The 24393-nt window shown below is 44.9% G+C and overlaps 1 protein-coding gene across 2 annotated transcripts in view; it reads right to left on the bottom strand.

Moving 5' to 3' along the window:
• LOC126161821 (zinc finger protein 395) overlaps positions 1 to 24393 on the bottom strand; it is a 515999-nt gene that overhangs the window by 211094 nt on the left and 280512 nt on the right. The window contains exon 3 of one of the 2 annotated variants that reach the window (XM_049917923.1): positions 15682 to 15771. The exons of the other annotated variant lie outside the window; for it this stretch is intronic. Within the exon in view, the coding sequence (XP_049773880.1) occupies positions 15682 to 15771 (90 nt within the window). The remainder of the gene's footprint in view (positions 1 to 15681; positions 15772 to 24393) is intronic. 2 annotated transcript variants of the gene reach the window in all.

Below are 24393 nucleotides of genomic sequence, written 5' to 3'. Positions count from 1 at the left end.
GGCCCCACCGGGAATCGAACCCAGGACCCAGTGCGCGGGAAGCGAGAACGCTACCGCAAGACCACGAGGCACGGACATCCACTTTACATTTTGTGTACTGATTGACATTAATACCCTTTGGTGAACTAGTAGTAATTTTACGGTTCACCCAGGTTGTAGGTGGTGTACAGTTTTCGGTCCGCCGAGGGAAACAGCGCTTTCCTACGGGGAAAGCGTTCCAGTGGTATACTGGAGCGTCGCTGGAAAGCGAAAGTGTTTTTGTGATGGGGAGGGGGGCTACTAGCAGTGGGAGAGCTGCGTTCGTGACCCGCGGTGGCGACGGCAGCGGCAGCGCTAGAAAGGCGGTGCGCCGCTGCTTACCTGCTTACCGTGTCTCTGGCCGTAGTCGCGGCACACAGTGAAAGGCAGGCGAGTGGCAGCCACAGCTTCCGTGCTGCTGGCCCGAAAGCGGAGCAGCCGCCGATATGCGGGCAGTTTTTGCACAGTCCTGACAACCACACTCCTAAAACACACACTTTTTGGTCGAGGAGGTGGGGTGGTGCCAAAAGAGGGCAACAGCAGCGGCGACACGCGGAAAACGGGAGATGGTGAAAGTGCTTAGTCATCAAACACTGCAGTGGTAGCAGCCACATAGTATGTCATATAGTAGTAGTATTTTTTTAAGCAAATATTTTCGCCAGTGACTGACAGCCCTATTCTAGTCACCACTATTACTCTTTGGAGAGTAGCGTCGTTTTGAAGAGCTTAATTTTGTGGTTACGCACGTTGCAAAATAGGAGTCCCTCGGAGTTAAACTGTAATCGGATTTTATTTATACACAGGGTATAACAAAACGATAACGATAAAGTTAGAGTGGCTTCGAGGAACAAACTGACGATACAAGCAATGTTCGGAAACGTCATCCAACGAAAGTCGGTATTTTAGGGACAGTGCCTGCCCGCAAATCCTCTTCGTCAGTCCGTAAGTAGAAATTCTCGCACTGGGCCAAACTGCGTCCAGGCCCTTAGAAGGCGTCCGCGTCTGTATTTGCGACTGAACGACACTTCACTCATTCTTCACAATTTGTTCAAATAACTTACGGGTTTGTTGCCGGGTGACGTCGTCGACCACCGCCGATATTTCGACAGGAGCACACCCTGCCATTCTCAAGGCACAAATGCAAGGAGGAAGCAACGTGTAAGGGAATTTAATACCTCGGTTCACAGAGGAGAAGCAAGGAAGATACCACACAAAGAACAAGTGTCAACACAAACAAAGCTAGCCAACATCAGAAATATCGATAGTGACTATTAATCAACAGGTGAGGTAGCACTAATTCTGCCCCTCTGTTTTTTAATGAGAGACAGAGCCGGATTCCAAGCAGCATTTAAACAAAATCCACCATCTCTGTTTATAACGTTGCTTGATAGTTTGATTTCAACAGCTTCCTCAATAACACTGTCCCAATTGCTGGACGTGCAAGCCAGAATTTCCGTGTTGTTGTATTCCATAGGATGACCAGTGTTAAGGCAATATTCTGCAATAGCGGATTTGTCCGGCTGTTGTAAGCGTGTGTGACGCTTATGTTCAATACACCGGTCTTCCACAGTCCTGATTGTCTGACCAATATATGACATGCCAATATATGACAAATTGGCCACAATAGGTGACAACGGGCTTCCCACTGCAACTCCATCAGTCTGTTCGTAGTACTGACCATTGAATAAAAAGTAAGTGGAAGTAAGCACATATCGAAACAAATTTGTTAACTACGAACACACTGATTGAGTTTCAATGGGAGGTCCATTGTCACCTATTGTGGTCAATTTGTTTATGGAGGACTTTGAGGAACGTGCATTGGAGTCAGCGAACTTGAAACCTGCGTGCTTTTTCAGATATGTAGACGATACTTTTGTTGTTTGGCCTCATGGTAGTGAGAATTTAAACCGGATTTTGGAACACCTGAATTCGATCCACCGGAATATTCAGTTCATTATGGAGGTGAAAAAGAACGGATACCTTCCCTTCCTTGATGTGTTGGTCAGAAGGAAGACTGATGGTATGTTGGGACATTCTGTTTATAGGAAGCCTACTCACACTGACTTGTATCTGCGAGCTGCTAGTTGTCACCATCCAGCTGAGCGTGAAGGAGTACTTCGCACCTTGGTTCACAGGGCCCACATTATCTCAGACCCTGGAAGTTTCGCAACTGAGCTGTCACATCTCGAAGTCACCTTTCGTCAGAATGGATATAGTGAGAGGCAGATCAAACGTGTGTTGCGCTATCAGCCTTCTGTGCAACGGATGAGTGACGATAGCAACGAAGTTGCACCTAAGTCTGCGGCTTTTTTGCCTTACGCAGGAAGCAGTTCCAACAGGATTGGCCGTATTTTGCGGAAATATGATGTGAAATGTGTTTTTCGACCACCTTCTAATATTAAGGCCCTGTTGGCGTCCGTAAAAGATGATCTTGATTTGCGTAAGGCTGGTGTCTATCGTATTCCTTGCAGTTTGTGGCATGTCATATATTGGTCAATCAGGACTGTGGAAGACCGGTGTATTGAACATAAGCGTCGCACACACAACAGCCGAGCAAATCCGCTATTGCAGAACATTGCCTTGACACCGGTCATACTATGGAATACAACAACACGGAAATTCTGGCTTGCAAGTCCAGCTATTGGGACAGTGTTATTGAGGAAGCTGTTGAAATCAAACTATCAAGCAACGTTATAAACAGAGGTGGTGGATTTTGTTTACATGCTGCTTGGAATCCGGCTCTGTCTCTCATTAAAAAACAGAGGGGCAGAATTAGTGCTACCTCACCTGTTGATTAATAGTCACTATCGATATTTCTGATGTTGGTTATCTTTGTTTGTGTTGACACTTGTTCTGTGTGTGGTATCTTCCTCGTTTCTCCTCTGTGAACCGAGGTATTAAATTCCCTTGCACATTGCTTCCTCCTTGCATTTGTGCCTTGAGAATGGCAGGGTGCGCTCCTGTCGAAATATTGGCAGTGGTAAACGACGTCATCCGGTAGCAAACCCGTAAGTTATTTAAACATTCAATTCGCCTGGAAAAGTTAATGTCTCACTTCACAATATCGTCTACAGCCCTGCAGTGCTTTTACAACGTTTCAGCTACTGAAGGTACTTAGGCAATAACTACTTTCTGAGCGCCTGTCTATATGGCTGAAAATAATTGTCGAACAGAAGGACAGACGTCATAGCAACAAAACACTGCACCGGTGTGTGTCGTTTGCGTTCTGGAGAATAGGAGGGGGTGGTCCGAGTTAACTTTACGGGACCGTCAATCGTCCAGATGGACGTGCAAACCCATTCTCGAGAGGTCTGGGAAAATATTGCCGCTTGAAACGCGAGGCACTGAGCAGCAGCTGAAGGCCGGCTGACGCGTCACCAGCTGGCCACGCTGCCAGCTTCCACAGGCTCAGGCAGGCGCGCCGGCCGGCAGCGGCTCTGCAGGTCTCAGCTCGTCCTGTGGCACGGCACGGCGTACACCATCTGCAGGTTGTTGTTGTTGTGGTCTTCAGTCCTGAGACTGGTTTGATGCAGCTCTCCATGCTACTCTATCCTGTGCAAGCTTCTTCATCTCCCAGTACCTACTGCAACCTACATCTTTCTGAATCTGCTTAGTGTATTCATCTCTTGGTCTCCCCCTACGATTTTTACCCTCCACGCTGCCCTCCAATACTAAATTGGTGATCCCTTGATGCCTCAGAACATGTCCTACCAACCGATCCCTTCTTCTGGTTAAGTTGTGCCACAAACTTCTCTTCTCCCCAATCCTATTCAATACTTCCTCATTAGTTATGTGATCTACCCATCTAATCTTCAGCATTCTTCTGTAGCACCACATTTCGAAAGCTTCTATTCTCTTCTTGTCCAAACTATTTACCGTCCATGTTTCGCTTCCATACATGGCTGCCGGCCGAAGTGGCCGTGCGGTTAAAGGCGCTGCAGTCTGGAACCGCAAGACCGCTACGGTCGCAGGTTCGAATCCTGCCTCGGGCATGGATGTTTGTGATGTCCTTAGGTTAGTTAGGTTTAACTAGTTCTAAGTTCTAGGGGACTAATGACCTCAGCAGTTGAGTCCCATAGTGCTCAGAGCCATTTCCATACATGGCTACACTCCATACAAATACTTTCAGAAATGACTTCCTGACACTTAAATCTATACTTGATGTTAACAAATCTGCAGGTATAGTACAGTAAAGCCGTATGTATGGTGATGTTCGCCCCAAAGGGTAGGTCCTGCCGCCGAACTGGAAAGGATTTTCTTTCGCCGCACACAACAGCTACACTACTGGCCATTAAAATTACTACACCAACAAGAAATACAGATGATAAACGGGTATTCATTGGACAAATATATTATACTAGAACTGACACGTGATTACCTTTTCACGCAATTTGGGTACATACATACTGAGAAATCAATACCCAGAACAACCACCTCTGGCCGTAATAACGACCTTGATACGCCTGGGCATTGAGTCAAAGAGAGCTTGGATGGCGTGTACAGGTATAGCTGCCCATGCAGCTTCAACACGATACCACAGCTCATCAAGAGTAGTGATATAGCGATGACGAATACACGCTTCCAATGTGCGTTCACTGCGATGTCGCCAAACACGGATGCGACCATCATGATGCTGTAAACACAACCTGGATTCATCCGAAAAAATTACGTTTTGCCATTCGTGCTCCCAGGTTTGTCGTTAAGTACACCATCGCAGGCGCTCCTGCCTGTGATGCAGCGTCAAGGGTAACCGCAGCCGTGGTCTCCGAGCTGATAGTCCATGCTGGTGCAAACGTTGTCGATGGCAGATGGTTGTTGTCTTGCAAACGTTCCCATCTGTTGACTCAGGGATCGAGACGTGGCTGCACGATCCGTTACAGGCATGCGGATAAGATGCCTGTCATCTCGACTGCTAGTGATACGAGGCCGTTGGGATCCAGCACGGCGTTCCGTATTACCCTCCTCAACCCACCGATTGCATATTCATTGGATCTATACCAATGCGAGCAACAATGTCGCGAAACGACAAACCGCAATCGCGATAGGCTACAAAGTCGGAAACGTGATGGTACGCATTTCTCCTCCTTACACGAGGCATCACAACAACGTTTCACCAGGCAACACCGATCAACTTCTGTTTGTGTATGAGAAATCGGTTGGAAACTTTCCTCATGTCAGCACGTTGTAGGTGTCGCCAACCTTGTGTGAATGTTCTGAGAAGCTAATCATTTGCATATCACAGCATATTCTTCCTGTCGGTTAAATTTCGCGTCTGTAGCACGTCATCTTCGTTGTGTAGCAATTTTAATGGCCAGTAGTGTACTTTCCTTGCGCACACATGAGTGTTTCATCACACGCAAAGTTGTTGCGTGTAGGTTAGTGTAATGGGTGCGTGTATAGTGTGGTGTTATGTTTATGTGTATATGAAGACGATCAGAGAAAGGAGAGGGTGAAATCTAGTGCCTACTCTTATCAAATGGTTCAAATGGCTCTGAGCACTATGGGACTTAACATCTGGGGTCATTAGTCCCCTAGAACTTAGAACTACTTAAACCTAACTACGCTAAGGACATCACACACATCCATGCCAGAGGCAAGATTCGAACCTGCGACCGTAGCGGTCGCGCGGTTCCAGACTGAAGCGCCTAGAATCGCTCGGCCACACCGGCCGGCCCTACTCTTATTGAACAGCATTAAGGGCGCTGGCGAGCCTAACGTGGCTATCCGACGGACAGATCATCAGGAGTGTCACATGCCCTCGCTTCATGAGGCACTGCGTAGAAAGTCTGACGGCAGCACCTCTCCTCCCACGCCGGTCAAATACTGGTAACGAAAATATCATCCACCACCAGGATTCGAACCAGTCGACCCCCAACCGAGCGAAACTTCATTGACGTGCGCGAACGACCTCTGCTACTGGAGGTGGATCACCTGGAGATGGCGCACATCGACAAAGAAATTCTGTCTTATTGCATATTCCGCACAGCACAGTCACAAAAGGAACTTGCACGCGAGTGACTAACTCAGATGGAACAGAGTACTCTATACAATAAGCTTTAAGAGTCAATTTTCTTGCCAAAAAGCTGGAGAAACGAGTCTCTTCATAATTTCCGCACTCCTTTTAACTAAATATGGTCATCTTATAGGGAGTCGACAGTAACAGACGATGATTTTCAACGCTCCCCTGTGTTGGTCTTATCACCGGTGTGTTGCCTTATTGGTGAAGCAAATGTTCGAAGTCAGCCAATGTTGTTCATCCGACTTATCGAGGACAGCGAAAACCAGCTACCTGTGTTCCACACTCTTACCTCAAATCCCCCCCCCCCCCCCTCCAAGCCCCGTGCATAAATTCCTAAGGACGACATTTTCTGAAACGCTTTCCTTTTTCCCTCATCAGGTCACAGAACATTTTAGGGTTTGGCGAAGGGTGGGTGACGAAGGCGAGGCACATGTCCTCCTTATGAATTGAAGGCTCTACCCTCACGTACAAGACTGAAGGAAACACTGTAACGTAGACTTATTGAAACGGTATGCCTCTAAAACCTTTTAGAAAGTCTTTTCCCTGAGATTTCTATAAATTTGTTTGCTGGATTAGGTTCTTACAGTGTTCTGTGTCAGCTTGCACTAACAGTGCAGTGTGCTAAAGATTAGCTCTACCATACTCAAACCAAAATCATTTTGATCATTCATTAAGAGAGAGAAATTTATGTCTCGCCTGAACCATAGTATTCAAATGGTTCAAACGGCTCTGAGCACTATGCGACTTTACTTCTGAGGTCATCAGTCGCCTAGAACTTAGAACTAATTAAACCTAACTAACCTAAGGACATCACACACATCCATGCCCGAGGCAGGATTCGAACCTGCGATAGTATTCGAGCCATTTGTGCGATTCTCTGTCGTAAAAACGTTTTGCAAAATTTCTTTGTTCCGTCCGAATGTACTTATATCCAGTTGTTGATTTTCTACTAGCCAAATGGGCAATCTTCCTTTCCTCTACTCAAATTATCAGCCTGTTTATTCCAGAATTAACCAGTAAAGAATTTACGTTTCACAAATCAATTCGTAATGAAACTTCCAGGTGCATAATTAACTACCTATTTCGTGCAGAAAAATTCGAAGTAGCTCACTCATTGTCAATAATTTATCACGACGTACGATTATCAAATTATTTCCAGTGACAGTAATGTGAATTTAACACTTCTTTTGCTCATTTTGTCGTAGTGTAGAAACGATTATTTGGTTAATGTACCTGCGGTGGAATAAAAAATTAGGAAATGTTGGTAAACGCCAATATAATCAAAGCTCGGTAGTATCACATTTAAAACTATGTATGTCTTAGATACTTGAAATAAGAGCTTTTCTTCTTAGTAAAGAAATGTCTTCGCGAAAATGTACTAAGGGTTTAGAAAAAGTGTTTTCGGTGTCTTGCGTTTGAAGAAGCTGTCTTCGCCCATGAGCTGTGTCAATCATATACACCAGTATCCATTTTCTCTTACAGTAGCAATGTATAAAATCGCAAACACACTTGCCGTAAATTAACTAAAAGGTGTTACAACAAGTTATTTTCCACATGTCATCCATACGTTTCCCACATTTGAAGCAAGTATCTTCCTTCCTGTCAAGCATTTAGTTTCCTTAGCCTTCATTTTCTTTGAAACAATAGGTAAAAGATGAGAGATTGCAGACGAGCTCAAGTACGTTCAAACGTATCTAAATACAAGTTTTCAGTGTTGCTTCTGGACATGAAAGCCCAAATTACGAGAACAACCTGGAAATTTAAGCAATGAAGCATTTTCTACGAGTCCTTTAGAATACGCACAGCCGTAGTGCGACTCAGTTGAGCCCACGGCTCACCAGTGGCAAATGCTGTCACACTGAAATCTCAATAGAATGTATTCCAAGGATCTACTGGATTCGTTCGCAACTTCTTCCGCATGCCAGATCATGCAACAAGATAGGCTTCCCAAGCTTAAAAAACTTCTGTTGATTCGTAGAGTCCAAAGATATTTGAGATGAAACTCAGCATAGGATATGTTGTAAAATTCTGTATTCCGAAAGGCATTTCGCAGTGTGTGGTGGAGAATACTTCTGGTACCATATTTTCACATCTTCCCTGCTTCATTCAGAATGTTGCGTGGGTAAAACGATTGTCGAGGAAAAACCTCAGTACGAAGTGTAAAATTATATGATTGTTTGGCGAGAGGTATGTGGCAGGAAGTTGGATCTTACACGACTGTGTTTGGTACGTATCATCTCGGAAATTCGATAATAAACCTGTCTTGTAGCGACAGACAATGGAATTTGTTGAGCATCTCCGTAACGATTCCAAAACTAAACACGCCGCTATTTGTTGGATCTTCTCTATCTCTTTTGTTAATCCAACTTGGCAAGCGCCCCCAGACTGATAAACAGTGTTTAACAAACGGCCGAACAAGTTTTTGGTAAGCCACTTCATTCATAGATAAATTACATTTCCATAAGTTTTTCCCAATGAATCCGAGCCTGGCACTTTCTTTTCCTATAAATTTGTATTTGTGGTCATAACACTTTAGTTAGCACAGGATGGTGGTAGGGTTTCTTCTCCTGTTTACGCGTATTGCGCTATGTTTATTTAAATTCAGATTCTACTGCCAGTACGAGTACATGCGTCAATAGTCGCCCGTATGCAGGTCTTCCTGGCGTTGCAACCTCCCTATAGGAAACAACAGCCCCCCCCCCCCCCGAATAGCCTAACGGAGCCTACAACCTTCTCAAATAGATCACTGATGCATTGTCAACAGTAACCGCCCTATGAAGCTTATTTGGGGTAATGACTTGCGTGTTGTGCTGTTACCAGTACCATATAACACACATAATTATTCCACAGAGTGACGGTCTCTATACTTAGCCACTGTGGCCCCTTTAATGTCTGACAGCGATTGGGGATTCCCCGCGCAGCCCGAGTATCGATGTGGACAGGTCAGAGACACTCGGGCTTCACGCTACGGCCGCAGTTTTCCCCCGCGAGGGGCGCGGCCGCCGCCGTAAGCACGTCACGTGGAGTCGTCCGCCGACGCGAGACTGCCTGTAAATTAGCGCAGCCCATACTTGCCAGACAGTCTTCCTGCTATGGTTACGCGCCATTGATCAGTAGAGTTTTGACATTTCCTTTATTGCGCTTGTGATTTGGATTTTTCCCTGGACTGTTTTGTACGCTTAAGACGAGATTGTTACGCTCTCCACGCATTTTTTGGTTACCCGTTCGTTTAGTGAACTCCGCTATCGTCGGCCTCAGGAACCGCCTGTTTGTTCCACTGGTTTCTGCGTTACTGCCAGTGTGAGTGACCATAAGCTGTGTTCTATCTATGCAAAGTAGGACGGAAAAGGCACAGCTAATTATACAGGCTGATTCTTGCGGAGAAGGTAACAGCAACCAACCACTTTTGTAATACTTTTTATTTACGCAAATAGCGTCAGTACCGGTTTCGAACCGACGGGTTCATCATCAGACGGCTTGTTCACGTTAAGATAGATTTTTTATTGTAGTTTACATCAGTTTTCACTTTTTATTCCCCCATATGATGAAAATTGCTGTCTTCGCTACTGCATTAACATACGCAGTCAGCACTGCAGCGTAATGGCGATGAATTAAGAAGTAATTATCTAAAACATTTTCGCTTCAATAATTTGTTTACATCGTTTCAAATCGTTATGAGGCACAATTACATTTAAATATATAGTTCCTCACACCGTGTTTTGGTTGTAGAGCACCACCACCCCAAGGAATTTTATCATATGGGGGATTAAAAAGTGAAAACTAATGTAAACTACAATAAAAATGTATCTGAAGGTGAACAAGCCGTCTGATGATGAACCTATCGATTTGAAACCTGTAACGGCACTACTTATGTGAATAAAAAGCATTATAAGAAGTGGCTGGTTGCTGTGACGATCTCTGCAAGAATCAATGTGTATTCTGTACACAGTCACGGGCTCAAACTGTCAGTTTTCGACAAAGTAGCATATCATTAATTATCTTTTCGGGTACTTCCGAAATTACCTCGTTATCTGGCGGCCTTGTTCCGTTAACGACGACATGTTAACATCTATCTGCAAGGCAGTTCTGAATCCAAATAAACGTCTTGATAGAAATTGGTTATTTCATCGAGTTGTATCACAGCGTTTTGGCAGCCGCACATCCATGGCTGGGGTACCGCAGAAACACCAATGCAATCGACGTTTGTCAGTGATTTTCCACCCGAGAGCTTGTTACAACGTCCAAGACGGTTCGCCTCGAGCAGAAATGGCGCTGATGTGTGGCAGTCCTGTGCAGAGGACGCGCTGTTGTCGCCAAGTTTCTCTTCCGGTGTCGATACCGGCGCTAGCGATACGGCGCGTTGTCCCATCAGCTGCGCCACTCATCCGCAGTTTCTGCCTGCCCGTCTCGGGACGCGCCAGAGCCGGAGACGATGCCTTCTCTGTCACTGGCCTCGTCTCACAGGGTGCCAGTCTCAAAGGCTCGAGCCGCTGAACAGTGATAAAGGCGCTGTTCTCCACCCGAGTACAGCCATTTGGAATTCGTTGGTGCAAACGTTTTTAATCAGAATTTGACTCAAGCTAGAGAGAAAGATGCAGCATGATGTTCTTGAGCACCTGATTCTCTAATGTTCTGGGTTTAAACTCAAAACTCCCTGCAGCGCGGTACACAAACAGCTAAGGCAAGCTATCATTAACCCGAAAGCTGGTTTGTACACCGTAGTTCTTTAGTACGCATGCCTGTGTTTGTTAATGCGAAAATGCCGAGTTGTACTGTGATGCGGAATCCACGTTAAACTGGAGGTCCCCCCAATAATTAGCTGGGCAAGTCAGTTCAAGGGTCACAGGACGACTACAGTATACCACTTGTCGGAGGTGAACTGACTTAACCTACAATCAGTCACAAGAGAGGGGCGTGGGGGTGGCTACAGTTTAACTGGGTTCCTTCCCATGGTGCATCTGGGATTTTCACATTAACAAACTCTGGCAGAGGTAAATTAAGAGAAAAGTAACAGGTAAAACTCGTAGGAATGATCGGAGATCGAACATAAGACCTTTGACTCCGCAACCTGGCAGTTTACCACAGAGGCACCGATCTTGACAGCGAAGGTAAAAGACACGGCTACTGATGAGTTCTCTGTCGAACACGGATGCTGGCAGCTCTGAGAGCTCTTCCATGTGCCCACACCCCCTCACCTATCTATCATTTTTAATACTAATTAAAACATTACGCCGAGCTCGTCCTATTCTTAGATGCGATCGTGACGTTTACGCTGTTTCCTTGTCTTTCGGGGAACATTCAACACAATCCCGCACTATCCCTTAACGAACAAAATGCGAAATTGTGGAATATCGGAACAGCTTTGTCATTGGGTTCACGAACGCCTACCAGATTCTGAAGAACCGTTCTTGTGAAACACAACTAGCTCTTTATTCTCACGAAAAAAATCAGTCCTATCGACAAGGAACCTCAAACTGATTCCATATTTTTACATTTGCAGAAGATACCGTTGCACACAAGCGACTTCTTATCAAATTGTTTGCCTATGGAGTGTGTGACTGGATTAGTGATTTCCTACCAGAAGGATCACAGTTCGAAATAACTGATGGAAAGTCATTGAATAAGACAGAAATAATATCTGGCGTTCCCCCAGTGATTGTGACAGTCCCTCCTCTGTTCCTGATCTACATAAACTATTTAGGAGGCAATCTGAATAGCCCTTTTATATTGTTTGCAAATGATGCTGTCATTTACCGTCTTGTAAAGTCATTAGATCATGAAAAGGAAATACAAAACGATTTAGACAAGATATCAATAAGGGTGCGAAAAATGTCAATTGACTATAAATAATGAAAAGTGTGAAGTGATCCACATGAGTACTACTAAAAGGAATCCGCTAAATTTCGGTTACACGATAAACCTCACAAATCTAAAGGCTGTAAACTCGAATACTTAGGGATTACAGTTAAGAATAACTTAAAGTGGAACGATCATATAAATAACGTTGTGGGGGCAGCAAACCAAAGACTGCGATTTATTAGCAGAACACTTAGAAAATGCATCAGGTCTACTAAAGAGACTGCTTTCAGTATGCTTGTCCGCCCTGTTCTGGAGTATTAGTGTGTGGTATGGCATCCGCATCAGTTATGATTGACGGAGGAGGTCCAAAAAGTTCAACGAAGGGCAGCTCGTTATGTATTATCGTGAAATAGGGCAGAGTGTGCCTCTCATATGATACACGAACTGGGTGGCAGTCATTAAAACAAAGGCGTTTTTGGCTATGGCAGGACCTTCTCATGAAATTTCTCTCAGAGTGTGAAAATATTTTGTTGGAGCCCACCTACATAGGGAGAAAAAACTTTGGTGTTCTGCCTTACGGCAGGTCTTGTCATGGGAAAAGCCTCGTGAGAGAGGTCCACCGCATGAGCGTCCAGGGAAGTGATTCCAGTGGTGGTTTCCCGTTGCCTTCCACTGATGATGATGAAATGATAATGAAGACAACACAGCACCCAGTCCCTCAGCGGAGAAAATCTCAGACCCAGCCGGGAAACGAACCCGGGTCCTTTGGCGTGACAGCTATGGGGGCGGACATATAGGGAGAAATGATCGTAATGAAATAAGAGAAATCAGAGTTAGCACAGAAAGATATAATCTGCCAGGCACAGATTTGGGAATTGCAGAGCAGTCATGTAGACGAATGCCGCGTAGCGTCTGTTTCCGACGGCAGAAGAAGACGACATGCAAGTCATTATTAGTGGCATAAGAACGAAAATGGAAGCCATCCGTTTACCAACATGTCATTAACTACGAAATCAGGAACAGAAATTTACTGTCAGATCTGATAGTAATTGTTGGTAACCTCGACTACAGATCTATTAACTGAGGTTTAACACTTCACAATTAGGGAAACGCGCGCGCGCGCGCGTGTGTGTGTGTGTGTGTGTGTGTGTGTGTGTGTGTGTGTGTACTGCAGAGCCGACACTTCCAGTGACACGACCCACAAACGCACCAGCGGCTGCTCTACAATTCGACGCTCGTGTGCCACGCGGCCCGCACCAGCGTGTGTGCCTACACACAGTTTCAGTCCTACAGTCGCGCTCCCATCCTTCGCACTGCTCTATTTTGTTACGCTCTCTCTTTTAAGGACAAACGTGAAACTACAATAGCTACCTTAGTGTTCGGAAACCGAAAACATTATCAGAGAACCATCGGCAATCGACTGTGGTAGCAAGAATTTGAACGGTCCCTACTTTCCAGTAGAACTATGGGAAGGAAAACGGCAAATGCATCATTGCATCCCACGTAGCGTTTCAGATGTATGAAAACTGCTCCCAGAGAAATTTGCGCCCATACAAAAATCTGCGAAGTCCTGAAACTGTGCCCTCCGTACTTCACGGGCTACCTAGGTCTCCAGATTCCTCGTCCAACAGAAACACACCGTAACCCCGCTGTGAGGGGCTGTACCGGCCTGTCAGCCGCGTCGACGCCGGCGTGCAAAACACCAACAACCAAAACGTCCTCCTGCTGGAAGAAAAGCGCCACAAGTGGTCGACATAACATTCCACGACAAACACTCTTACATATGCAAATCGTACTAGTTATTTTATCCTTTAAATTTCCTTTTCTTTCTTTCATGACGAAAATGCTGCTATCGTGTTATGAAAAATTTTGTTATGCATTGTCACTTTAAAAAATAGTTACTGCGAAAAATATTTTATTATCCATACTCTTTCCTTTTCAAGAATTTCTTACTTTATATATACACAATTTTATAATGCTCATACATCTTCCCTTTGCCAACAATGGAATGATATGCAGAATTACAATTATAAAGAAACCTGTATTCATGTTTGCAGTCACATATAAAGGACGCCCACATGTAGCACTAGGAGTGGAAGAAGAAGCTATGTACAGCTTATGTCACCTACATACGGTCATACTCCTGGCCTTTGAGTTAGGATGACAACGCATCTTATGTAGATACATGTACCATATGCTGATACACGGGTTTTGCCCGTATTTTTGTCATGTAGAAGAAAAATGATTTTTAAATACCGTGTTTGTATTTTAAATTTTGTGTTTTCCTTTATAGTTTCTGAAGGTACGGTCACAAGTAAAATTTCGTGATTGCGCCCAACAGAAAATAAATTACGATCAGCAGATGGTAAAAAGTTTGGCTTTACAGTTTTTGTCGAGCACATGCAGTCCTCCTCACCGGTACACCACGTACTCTTAATAGTCGTCGCCAGGCACAAGCTGCGGAGTTCGGAGAAGAGGATCAGTGGGCCCCTGGACAACCTCATCTCGGCATGAATTTAACTGGCCTGGTTTACAGGACACCATTCGTTTCCAGTTTCTGATACTTCCAAGTACTTCATCTGGCTCCATCTTGTAGCTTAACATTAAAGTCAACGATACAGATAATCTATTTGTCCGTCAGGGCCTGCCGCGGTGGCCAGGCGGTTCTAGGCGCTTCAGTCCGGAACCGCGCGACTGTTACGGTCGCAGGTTCGAATCCTGCCTTGGGGATGCATGTGTGTGATGTCCTTAGGTTAGTGAGGTTTCAGTAGTTCTAAAGTCTAGGGGACTGATGACCTCAGATGTTAAGTCCCATAATGCTCAGAGCCATTTGAACCATTTTTCGTCAGGTCCTGCATCTATTACGAAGTAGCTCCGTTCCATGAAACATTCTGCGTGTGCTTACATCTGCATGTGTTTTTCCTGACCACTTTCTGTCAGTACCACACCTACTGCAGCACACTGTCCAAAATTCTAATCCTACTGTCTGATTACAAAAAAAAAGTTTAATGGAAACAGTGTCGTACAAAATGTTACTTTTCTGATGTAACATTTTCGAAACAAACTCAGTTTGCTAACGAACAGCACTTGCATTCGAACAGACTCGAAAAGCTGACTTTACATCCGGCTGTATTGCTTTGATGATGACGAGATACATTCTGTTCATTTTTATTCGAGAAAACAAGGCTCGGAGTCGAGTAGTTACAAACGTGAACTTGCACTCTATTCTTCATTAAGAAGCGGTGGGTTACAGATACAAAGGCGTCAATAATGGCGAATCAGTGAATGCTCGTGATATAAGACATCTCCATACACATCAGCGAGAGTTCCAGGCAGAATTATCGCATCTTGTCTGTCTTACAATACAGCCACCTCGAATATAGTCTTTCCCAAGAACTGTTTCATATCCACATGGGGCAATTTTACGAAAATGGTGATGCATATATTTCCGGACGAGGCAGACAGCAGAGAGGGGGGAGGGGGAGAGGAGGGAGACAGAAAGAGAAAGAGAATTTATTTACAGAGCGAAGTTCGTTATTTACAGAGCGAACTTTTTAATGTAGTCATATTTACAAAGGTCAAGGAATTTTATTTCTGTACTGCTTCAAAGGCCAGGTTGCAGTACACGAAATGGTGCAGAGAAAACTGGGCAGGAATTGTTGACAGATGAAACCCAGGGAAGGGCGTTTCTAGGGAAGAAGAAAGCAATGAAACCCAGAAGCACCGATGGACAGTGAACGAGCGGAATGTCGTAGAGAAGCATGATTCCACCAAGCAGAGCAGAAAAGAGCGAAGCGGTGATGAGTAGTGAGCCCAGCCCGTTCGGCCTTCAGCGAAGTACGCACCCGGAGAGGCCGCCGCGCGCGTCCACGTACAACTTCCACGTGCGCCGGGAGGACATCCTGCGCGCAGACGCCCGGATCGGTCCTGGGCTTCTGAAACACAGAGCGACTCGCCGTCACACGCGCGGCCCACCACCCGCAGCCGCCGCTGCAGTCGGCTGCGGTCGCAGTTCGCACGCAGCGCCCACCCCTCGCTGCGACCAGGCGTCACCCTGAATTGTGGCAGCGTGCGCAACACGACACACCGCGGCACCGCCCGCTGGGAAATGACCACAGCTGCTGAAGGCAACACATTCGTCGACCACTCTTAACTACCCCCATCGAGGTATATCAACAACACCTGTCGGCAGCTGAGGGTTTCAATTAATTATCATTTATTCTAGAGAAACTGCACGGTCATCAATGGTATCTGTTCTTTCTAGAACAGTTACTATCTTCATATACCCCCACTTCTCTTTTTATCAAAACTTTCTTACCTTAGGCCGGTCAAAGTAACGTACGAGCCCATGAAGTTTTAATTATCACCTGAAAAAATTAAAGTACACGATGTGATCAAAAGTATCCGGGCACTTGGTTGAAAATGACTTACAAATTCGTTGCGCCCTCCATCGGTAATGCTGGAATTCAGTATGGTGTTGGCCCACGCTTAGCCCTTATGACAGCTTCCACCCTCGCGGGCATACGTTCAAGCAGATGCTGGAAGATTTCTTGGGGAATGGCAGCCCATTCTTCACGGAGTGCTGCACTGAGGAGAGGTATCGATGTCGATCGGTGAGACCTAGCACGAAGTCGGCGTTCCAAAAGATCACAAAGGTGTTCTATAGGATACAGAACAGGACTCTGTGCAGGCCAGTCCATTACAGGGATGTTACTGTCGTGTAACCACTCCGCCACAGGCCGTGCATTATGAACGCGTTGAAAGATGCAATCGCCATCCCCGAATTGCTCTTCAACAGTGGGAAGCAAGAGGGTGCCTAAAACAGGAATTTGCTGTGATAGTGCCATGCAAAACAACAAGGGTTGGAAGCCCCCTCCATAAAAAACACGACTACACCATAACACCACAAAATTTTACTGTTGGCACTACACACGCTGGCAGATGACGTTCACCTGGCGTTCACAATACCCACACCCTGCCATCGGATTCAAACATTGTGTAACGTGATTCATCACTCCATCGTCCAATCGTCCAATGTTTACGCTCCTTACACCAAGCGAGGCGCCGGCCGGAGTGGCCGAGCGGTTCAAGGCGCTATAGGCCGGAACTGCACGACCGCCACGGTCGCAGGTTCGAATCCTGCCTCAGGCATGGATGGGTGTGATGTCCTTAGGTTAGTTAGGTTTAAGTAGTTCTAAGTTCTAAGAAACTGATGACCTCAGCTGTTAAGTCCCATAGTTCTCAGAGCCATTTGAACCAAGCGACGCGTCGTTTGGCATTTACCGGAAGGATGTGTGGCTTATGAGCAGCCGCTCGATCATGAAATTTAAGTTTTCTCACCTCCCGCCTAACTGTCATAGTACTTGCAGTGGATCCAGATGCAGTTAGGAATTCCTGTATGATGGTCTGGATAGATGTCTGCCTATTACACATTACGACCCTCTTCAACTGTCGGCGGTCTCTGTCAGTCAACAGACGAGATCAGCCTGTACGCTTTTCGCCATCACATCGGCAACAGTGGACCTAGAGGTGTTTAGGACTGTGGAAATCTGGCGTCCAGACGCATGACACAGAGTTCAGCAGAAAGCCCCATTCTGCTCTCTGACAATGTCTAATGACTACAGAGGTCGCTGATATGGAGTAACTGGCAGTAGATGGCCGCACAATGCACAGAATATGAAAAACGTATGGTTTTGTGGGTGTCCGGATACTTTTGATCACATAGTATATCTTCTGCTACACACTGAGAGCGCTGCGCCCATTTCACGCTGCTAGAGAAGCCAAAACAAAGTACAGGGTGTTTCAAAAAGAAAGAACAGATTTCAGTTGTTTATTATAGACAAACTGTGAAAGACAGAAACACATTGCGCATGTCACTGGATAGAGGTAGGTTCAAAGTGTCATGTCTGCAGACACACTATACTATGCCCTCCACAAGAGCACCATGCGTCGCTCGAGAAACATCGAGAAGGCAGTCCACTTCACTCAACAAACGAATCAACAGGTCTCTGTTTATTGAATCGACAGCTTAAACAGTTCCATTTCTCAGCTGTTCAAGAACAGCTGCCATAGGTGGGAAAAAGACTGTTCTTAAGTACGTCCAAAGAAAAAAATCGCAAGGTGTGAGGTCTGGTGGCCTGGGAGGCCAAAGGCAATGGAAAAGATCTTCTTGTTGGCCGCTTCCATTTCGATGCTATGGGATGGTGGTGCTAAGATAACGGCTCACCTTAATGTGGATGTGAGGTGCCCCTCCCGTACCTTGGACAATTTAAATGCAAAATTCGTACCTTCTGTTTTGGTTGCCGGGACGCAGTTGCTGCAGTAATTCAATTTACACGGCTTTATATGGAGGCATAGTTTCAGAACACGCCACACTGTTGGTTGGCCTGCCCGTCTTGTGGACTTCCAAGGGCTACAAGTGAGCGCATCTCGGATACGCTCGACGTTTTCGTCAGACGTGCGTGGGCGACCAGTACTGTTCCATTTCCATATGCCACCAACTTTCAAGAAACTTCTATGTCAGTCATAAATCTGCTTGTGCGGAGGCAGCTTCTTGCTGATTCGACGGCGGAATGCACGTTGCACTTTAAAACTGGATTTACTTCACGCAAATTCTAAATGATTTCTCTTGTCGGAGAGTCGTCTTGTTGCTACAAACAAACAACAGCGAAGCTCTGTCACAACTTTGAACCTTCCTCTATCCAGTGACATGTGCAACGTCTCTCTTTCATGGTTTGCCTGTAATAAACAACTGAAATCAGTTTATTCTTTTTTGATCACCCGGCAGTGCTGCGGTACTGTGAACCGGACTTTTCAGTTTGAAGTTTTCACTAACTTAATAGGGCACTTCTTGCCTGACAGTCGCGTGGGTAGTACGAAGGTGGATATTCACTTCTGTTCAGGGAAATTCGCGACGGGGTCCCAGTCCTACACACGTGATTTTTTTTATTTATAATACGGTCCTTGCAGTTATTCTCTTCGGTTTTTCGGTTGGTTTGACACCGTCCTGGATCTCGTCCTATTTTACGCCAATTTTGCCATCTGTACAAACCTACTACGTTATCCGTAATCTGTTACCCGTGTCCTACCATTTCTTTGTACTGATAATTTTGCCTTCCGCTGCTCCTGATATTATAAAATTAAGTATCCTTCGGCGGCGTGTTATATATCCCACTCTTTCGGCGCCTTGTCTTTCAAAAGTTCTTCATTTCGTGGTTCATCTCTCTATTTTAACACGTCCTTGTACCATAACATTGAAAATGCTTCCTGTTTATTCTTCTCCCCTTTCTCCAAGGCACCGCATTTACTTACCGGTATAGGGATGTTTTTTCCTAATATTTGTAAGTTTGAGACAAAGCGCTTCAGCAACAGAGAATAAAAAGAAAAGAGAAATAAAGAGATCATATTACTTTATGGTAGATTATTTTACTTATAGTGAATTACCAGTCAAACAAAGAAATACAGAGCATGTTTTGCTTCATTCATATCATGCCTAGATTTCAGCTGAATATAGTTAATTATCCTCATGAAACTCACTCGATCGTAAACAAGAAAGTTGCATGTATTTTTCCCAATTTCTCATTTCCAATTATTTGGCAACAGCGACCATTTGTAGTGCACCGTGGTTCCGAGCACCGGCTCATGTGATCTGCACAAACTAATTTTGGTCACATGATGGCTATCCTAACGAAAATCGCTCACTACCAACAGAAATTTAAAAAAATCCGATTTAGATGCTTTATTATTCTTAATGTTTGACTAATTTTACGCTCTTCCTCCACCCTCGAAACCACGTGTCGTTATTTGTAGTTGACAGTAAGTAGACTGCAGAACTAGGCCACTATCTAGCCTTTAACTTGCATTAGCTCATCAAGAGAAAAGTGATAAAATTTTAATAAATGGTGTACAAACTCTATGGAAAAAACATAGTAACAATAGTTTCTTAATTTCTTGGCGAAACGCAACATTTTGTCCCCATCTGCTGAGGACTTATTCATCTACAAGATGTGTTGTAGTTCCTGTGAAGGTCCGTTTCACACCCTCGCTCGCTACTAAATTAAGCATAATTTCTTGGCGAAACGCAACATTTTGTCCCCATCTGCTGAGGACTTATTCATCTACAAGATGTGTTGTAGTTCCTGTGAAGGTCCGTTTCACACCCTCGCTCGCTACTAAATTAAGCAATATTTCGTTTCCACTTGCTCTCACACAGAGAAGTGACATCGCATGTTTTATAAACTGAAGCGCAGTTGACCGCTGAGAGATGCTGTTTCCCTCCTTTGCTGTCGTCACAAGGTACGGGACTGGTACGCACCTTCTTCAGTACCGGAACCCAGATGCCATTTCATTTCGTATCCTCCTCCTTCAGATCATCATCATCATCATCATCATCATCGTGTTTCATCATCTCTATCGCCTTTATTCCACTGTGACGTTGCATTCCTGCACCTGAGCACGCGGAAACTCAATATTACTTCTGTCTGTAACGAGCCAGGGACTTTCAAAGAAGTTACAACTCCCCTTGAAGATGCTTCCGCAAAAAGGGAGGAACGTTAGCTTTTTTTTATTTTTCATGACAACTCCATTATAGCCGGAATATTTTAGTAAGTACCAGTTAACCACCGATTCTTTAAAGAACTGAACTGGTATGCATAAAACAGCTTCCAACATCTGATAACTTTCCAAATGAATTATTTGATGTTAAGCTTCTAAGGGAGAAAAAAAGTTTAGAAAAGGTTTGAAATTACGCTGATTATGAAACAGTGGATAAATATAGTCTGGTAATTTACCATTCATTTTAAGCAAAATCAAGTTTTGCACGCATCTCAATGTATATGATGTCTTATCTCCTGAACTATGTATCGTACAATGCCATAATTTTGCATATACATTCGTTGATATGTGTAGATACTGTCTGCAAAGTGCGTCACGAATAGAGTTAGGAGTAAATAAGTAGTAAAACGTCAGGCCTGATCCGGCAATTTTACTGCATGGTCAGCATGAATGCTCGTATAAGGAGCAGTACAATGAAAACGAGATTGATAGAAAGAAAGTAAGTAAGTGTACTGTTTTATTACTTCAAAAGTAATCACCGTAACTGTTAACATATTTATCCCACTGTGGAACAAGACGGTCAGTCGCTTCATGGAAAATATTCGCTTATGCCTACGAAACCGTGACTGTATCCAGGTGAGCATCTCTTCGTCTAAAGCAAATCGACGGCCACGAACATCTTTCTTCATGGTTCCAAAAATACGGAAATCGGGTGGGGAGAGTTTTGGACTGTATGGAGGACTTCCCAGCAAAATTTCTACAGCGTAGCCTAAACAACCTCGGTAATATGTGGGCGGGCATTATCCTTCAACAGAACGATGTCGTTCGCAAACATTCCTGGGCGTTCACTGGACTCGATGGAGCGCTTCAGTTTTTGCAAAATGTCCACGTACCGCTGTGCATAACTGTGGCGCCTTGTTCCAGAAAGTCAGTGAGCAGCGGGCCCTTGCAGTCAAAGAAAAAGGTCATCATGACTTTCCCGGAGCAGGCGTGTTTGTTTTCCGACCACGCTGCAGAAGTTTCGATACGAAGCCCATATACGTCCTCCATAAAGACCTGAATCTCCCCATGCGATTCACATACTTTTGGAGCCCTGCAGAAAGATAACTTATTCGTGGCCGTCGATTTGCTTCGGACGAAGAGATGCACCCGTGGGTAAAATCCGTAGGCAACCGGAAACATTTTTCCATGAAGATGTTAACCGTATCGTCTCCCTGTGGGATAAATGTATTAACAGTTATGGCAATCACTTTCGAATTAATGAAGTCTTTTCCCATCTGTCTCATTTTAATTTGACTGCTAGTTATAATAAGCGATGATTTTTTTTTCCTTTGGTGATTTTGTGCAGGGAGTCAACGAGAAAAAAAAAAAGGTCGAAAAGATTTGAAATTATGTGTTAAGTTTGTTGCATGCCTAAGTGCGGCCATTCTCGAAAACTGGATGAATATAGTCTGGGTATTGGCGCGCACTGAGTTACGCTCCATCCAGACGTATATACAGTTTGTAACTATGATACTTGTCCTATTATATTAAACTTTTAACATAAGAGTATACTTCTTAAAGAGTAGAGATTAACAACATTTCAAGTGCTTAAATTTGGTCAATAATTGTATGAAATATTGAAACACAAATTTTTGTTGCCCCTGCGAACTGGTGGGTAGGGAACCTGAAATTGGAATCGTGTGCCATGAGCCAGCTTAGCCTTCTAGTAATACAAGTGCTCGGACTACATCTTACGCTCGTAGCAGCAGTGCAGCTTCAGCCTGCCTTCCGCTGTGTTCCCACACAGGCGCCACGACACACTTAGCAGCCGCTTGTTTACGCGACGCCGGGTTTTTACGGCAGCCGCTAGTTAGGACAGGTCCGGCCCAAATGCCAAACACCGCCTCTTTCTGCGAGGCGAGAACTTGCAAGCGGCCAGCTAAAACACACACACACACACACACACACACACACACACACACACACACACAGAGAGAGAGAGAGAGAGAGAGAGAGAGAGAGAGAGAGAGAGAGCTATCTCTGGAGGAAACTACCGCTTCCATTAAACTTCTGCTTCTGACAACGACGTTACCTTTTTTTTCCATTCCTCTGTTCGAATGCGTGCACATATAAAATTTGAAATCTTGCGTCAGACACAGCACTTATTGATAGATTTTTTTCACTTACGAATAACATACAGAGTAACTAATGAGGGGCCGGCCGCGGTGACCGAGCGGTTCTAGGCGCTTCAGTCTAGAACCGCGCGACTGCTACGGTCGCAGGTTCGAATCCTGCCTCGGGCATCGATGTGTCTGATGTCCTTAGGTTAGTTAGGTTTAAGTAGTTCTAAGTTCTGGGGGACTGATGACCTCAGATGTTGAGTCCCATAGTGCTCAGAGCCATTTGAACTAATGAGGACATACTAAACAGAATTGGGGGGAAAAGAAATTTGTAGCACAACCAGACTAGATGAAGGGGTCGGTTGATATGACACATTTTCAGATATCAAGGGATCACCAATTTAGTCAAATGGTTAAATTGGCTCTGAGCACTATGGGACTTAACAGCTGAGGTCATCAGTCCCCTAGACTTAGAACTACTTAAACCTAAGTAACCTAAGAACATCACACACATCCATGCTCGAAGCAGGATTCGAACCTGCGACCGTAGCGGTGGCGCGGTTCCAGACTGAAGCGCCTAGAACCGCTCGGCCACTCCGGCCGGCCCAATTTAGTCACTGGTGGGAAGTGTGTGTATGTGTGTGTGGGGGGGGGGGGGGGGCGGGCGTTAAAATCGCAGAGAGAGACCAACAGATGAATTCAGTAAGCAAATTGTCAGAAGGGTGTAAGCTGCAGTAGCTACTCGCAGAAGAAAAAGAAGAAGAAGAGGCTTGCACAGGATAGAGTTGCACGGTAAGTTGCATCAGACCAGTCTACGTTCTGGAGACAACAACGTGGCATGCTGAAAGAAATTCGTACATCACGAACACCGTAGAAACCGTAGAATTGGTTGCTATCTCGCAATAGCTGGAATACATGGACTGGAAGTATTTGTAAACAAGAAAAAACACGAATTGCGTAGTCAGACTGTACCAAACAGGCACTGTGTGCATTATTACAGTGCTGTTATGCCCAAATGTCGGCGGTAGCTGTGACTCACATATTTCTGTATCTAAAAAGAACACAGTTTTCCTCTCCTTTTGCAAGGATTCTGAACAACGTGTCAAGGAATAAGAGCAAACGAGAAGAAACGTTGTTGACTTACGAGAGAACAAGCTAGAATTATTTTCGCACTGGAAGACGTGAACTACGTCACAAAGGGTGCGTGCGATAGCGTAAACATGTCCTCACAGCAGCAAACTTTAACAACTGTCGTGCGAGACTCAGTCGTCTTCCGTCGACTCGCCTTGAAAATGAAAATGGCAGTACAGCACTCAGCCGAATTACCGGAACACTAAGAACTAGATGCACCAGTAATCTCACCGGATACTCTACGCTCCAAGCATTTTACTTATTGGTGCTAAACTTACAAGTGACTGAGCAACTCAATACGTCGTCACTTAGTACGATGCCAGCTGGCCTTCTCATCTAACTCAGACATGGCCAGTGAATTAATAACGGAAACGGTACTAAAGACGTACAGAAGCTCGGACTGGAAAAGCATGAGATAAGACAACTAGGTCCTTACCATTTCAAAAAGACGTCCCACATTCTAGATATTCGGCGGGTCTGTGGTAATTGTAAGCCGGCAGTGACAGTACCTACATGTATTATGCATACGTGGTGCTGCTCCACAGAGGCTATGCTACCCTCTCAATGTAACAGAGACGCACTGAACAACTACGCAGCTTACCTGCAAGTACGACGCCCCAAGATTTAACAAATTCAGCTAAATCTCTTCGGAACACTCATTACGAGGAACTATGATGGATTTCTTTCCGACTTACTTAGGCAGTACAAGCTGTGAATTAGTTTTAACATGTCTGTATAGCCATTTTTAAATACCACCTATATTCTGTATGA

This window comes from Schistocerca cancellata, chromosome 2 (genome assembly GCF_023864275.1).
Source record: "Schistocerca cancellata isolate TAMUIC-IGC-003103 chromosome 2, iqSchCanc2.1, whole genome shotgun sequence".
NCBI classification, from domain to species: domain Eukaryota; kingdom Metazoa; phylum Arthropoda; class Insecta; order Orthoptera; family Acrididae; genus Schistocerca; species Schistocerca cancellata.
Note: the sequence above shows the minus strand (reverse complement) of the source record. Positions and strands in the feature narration are given on the sequence as shown.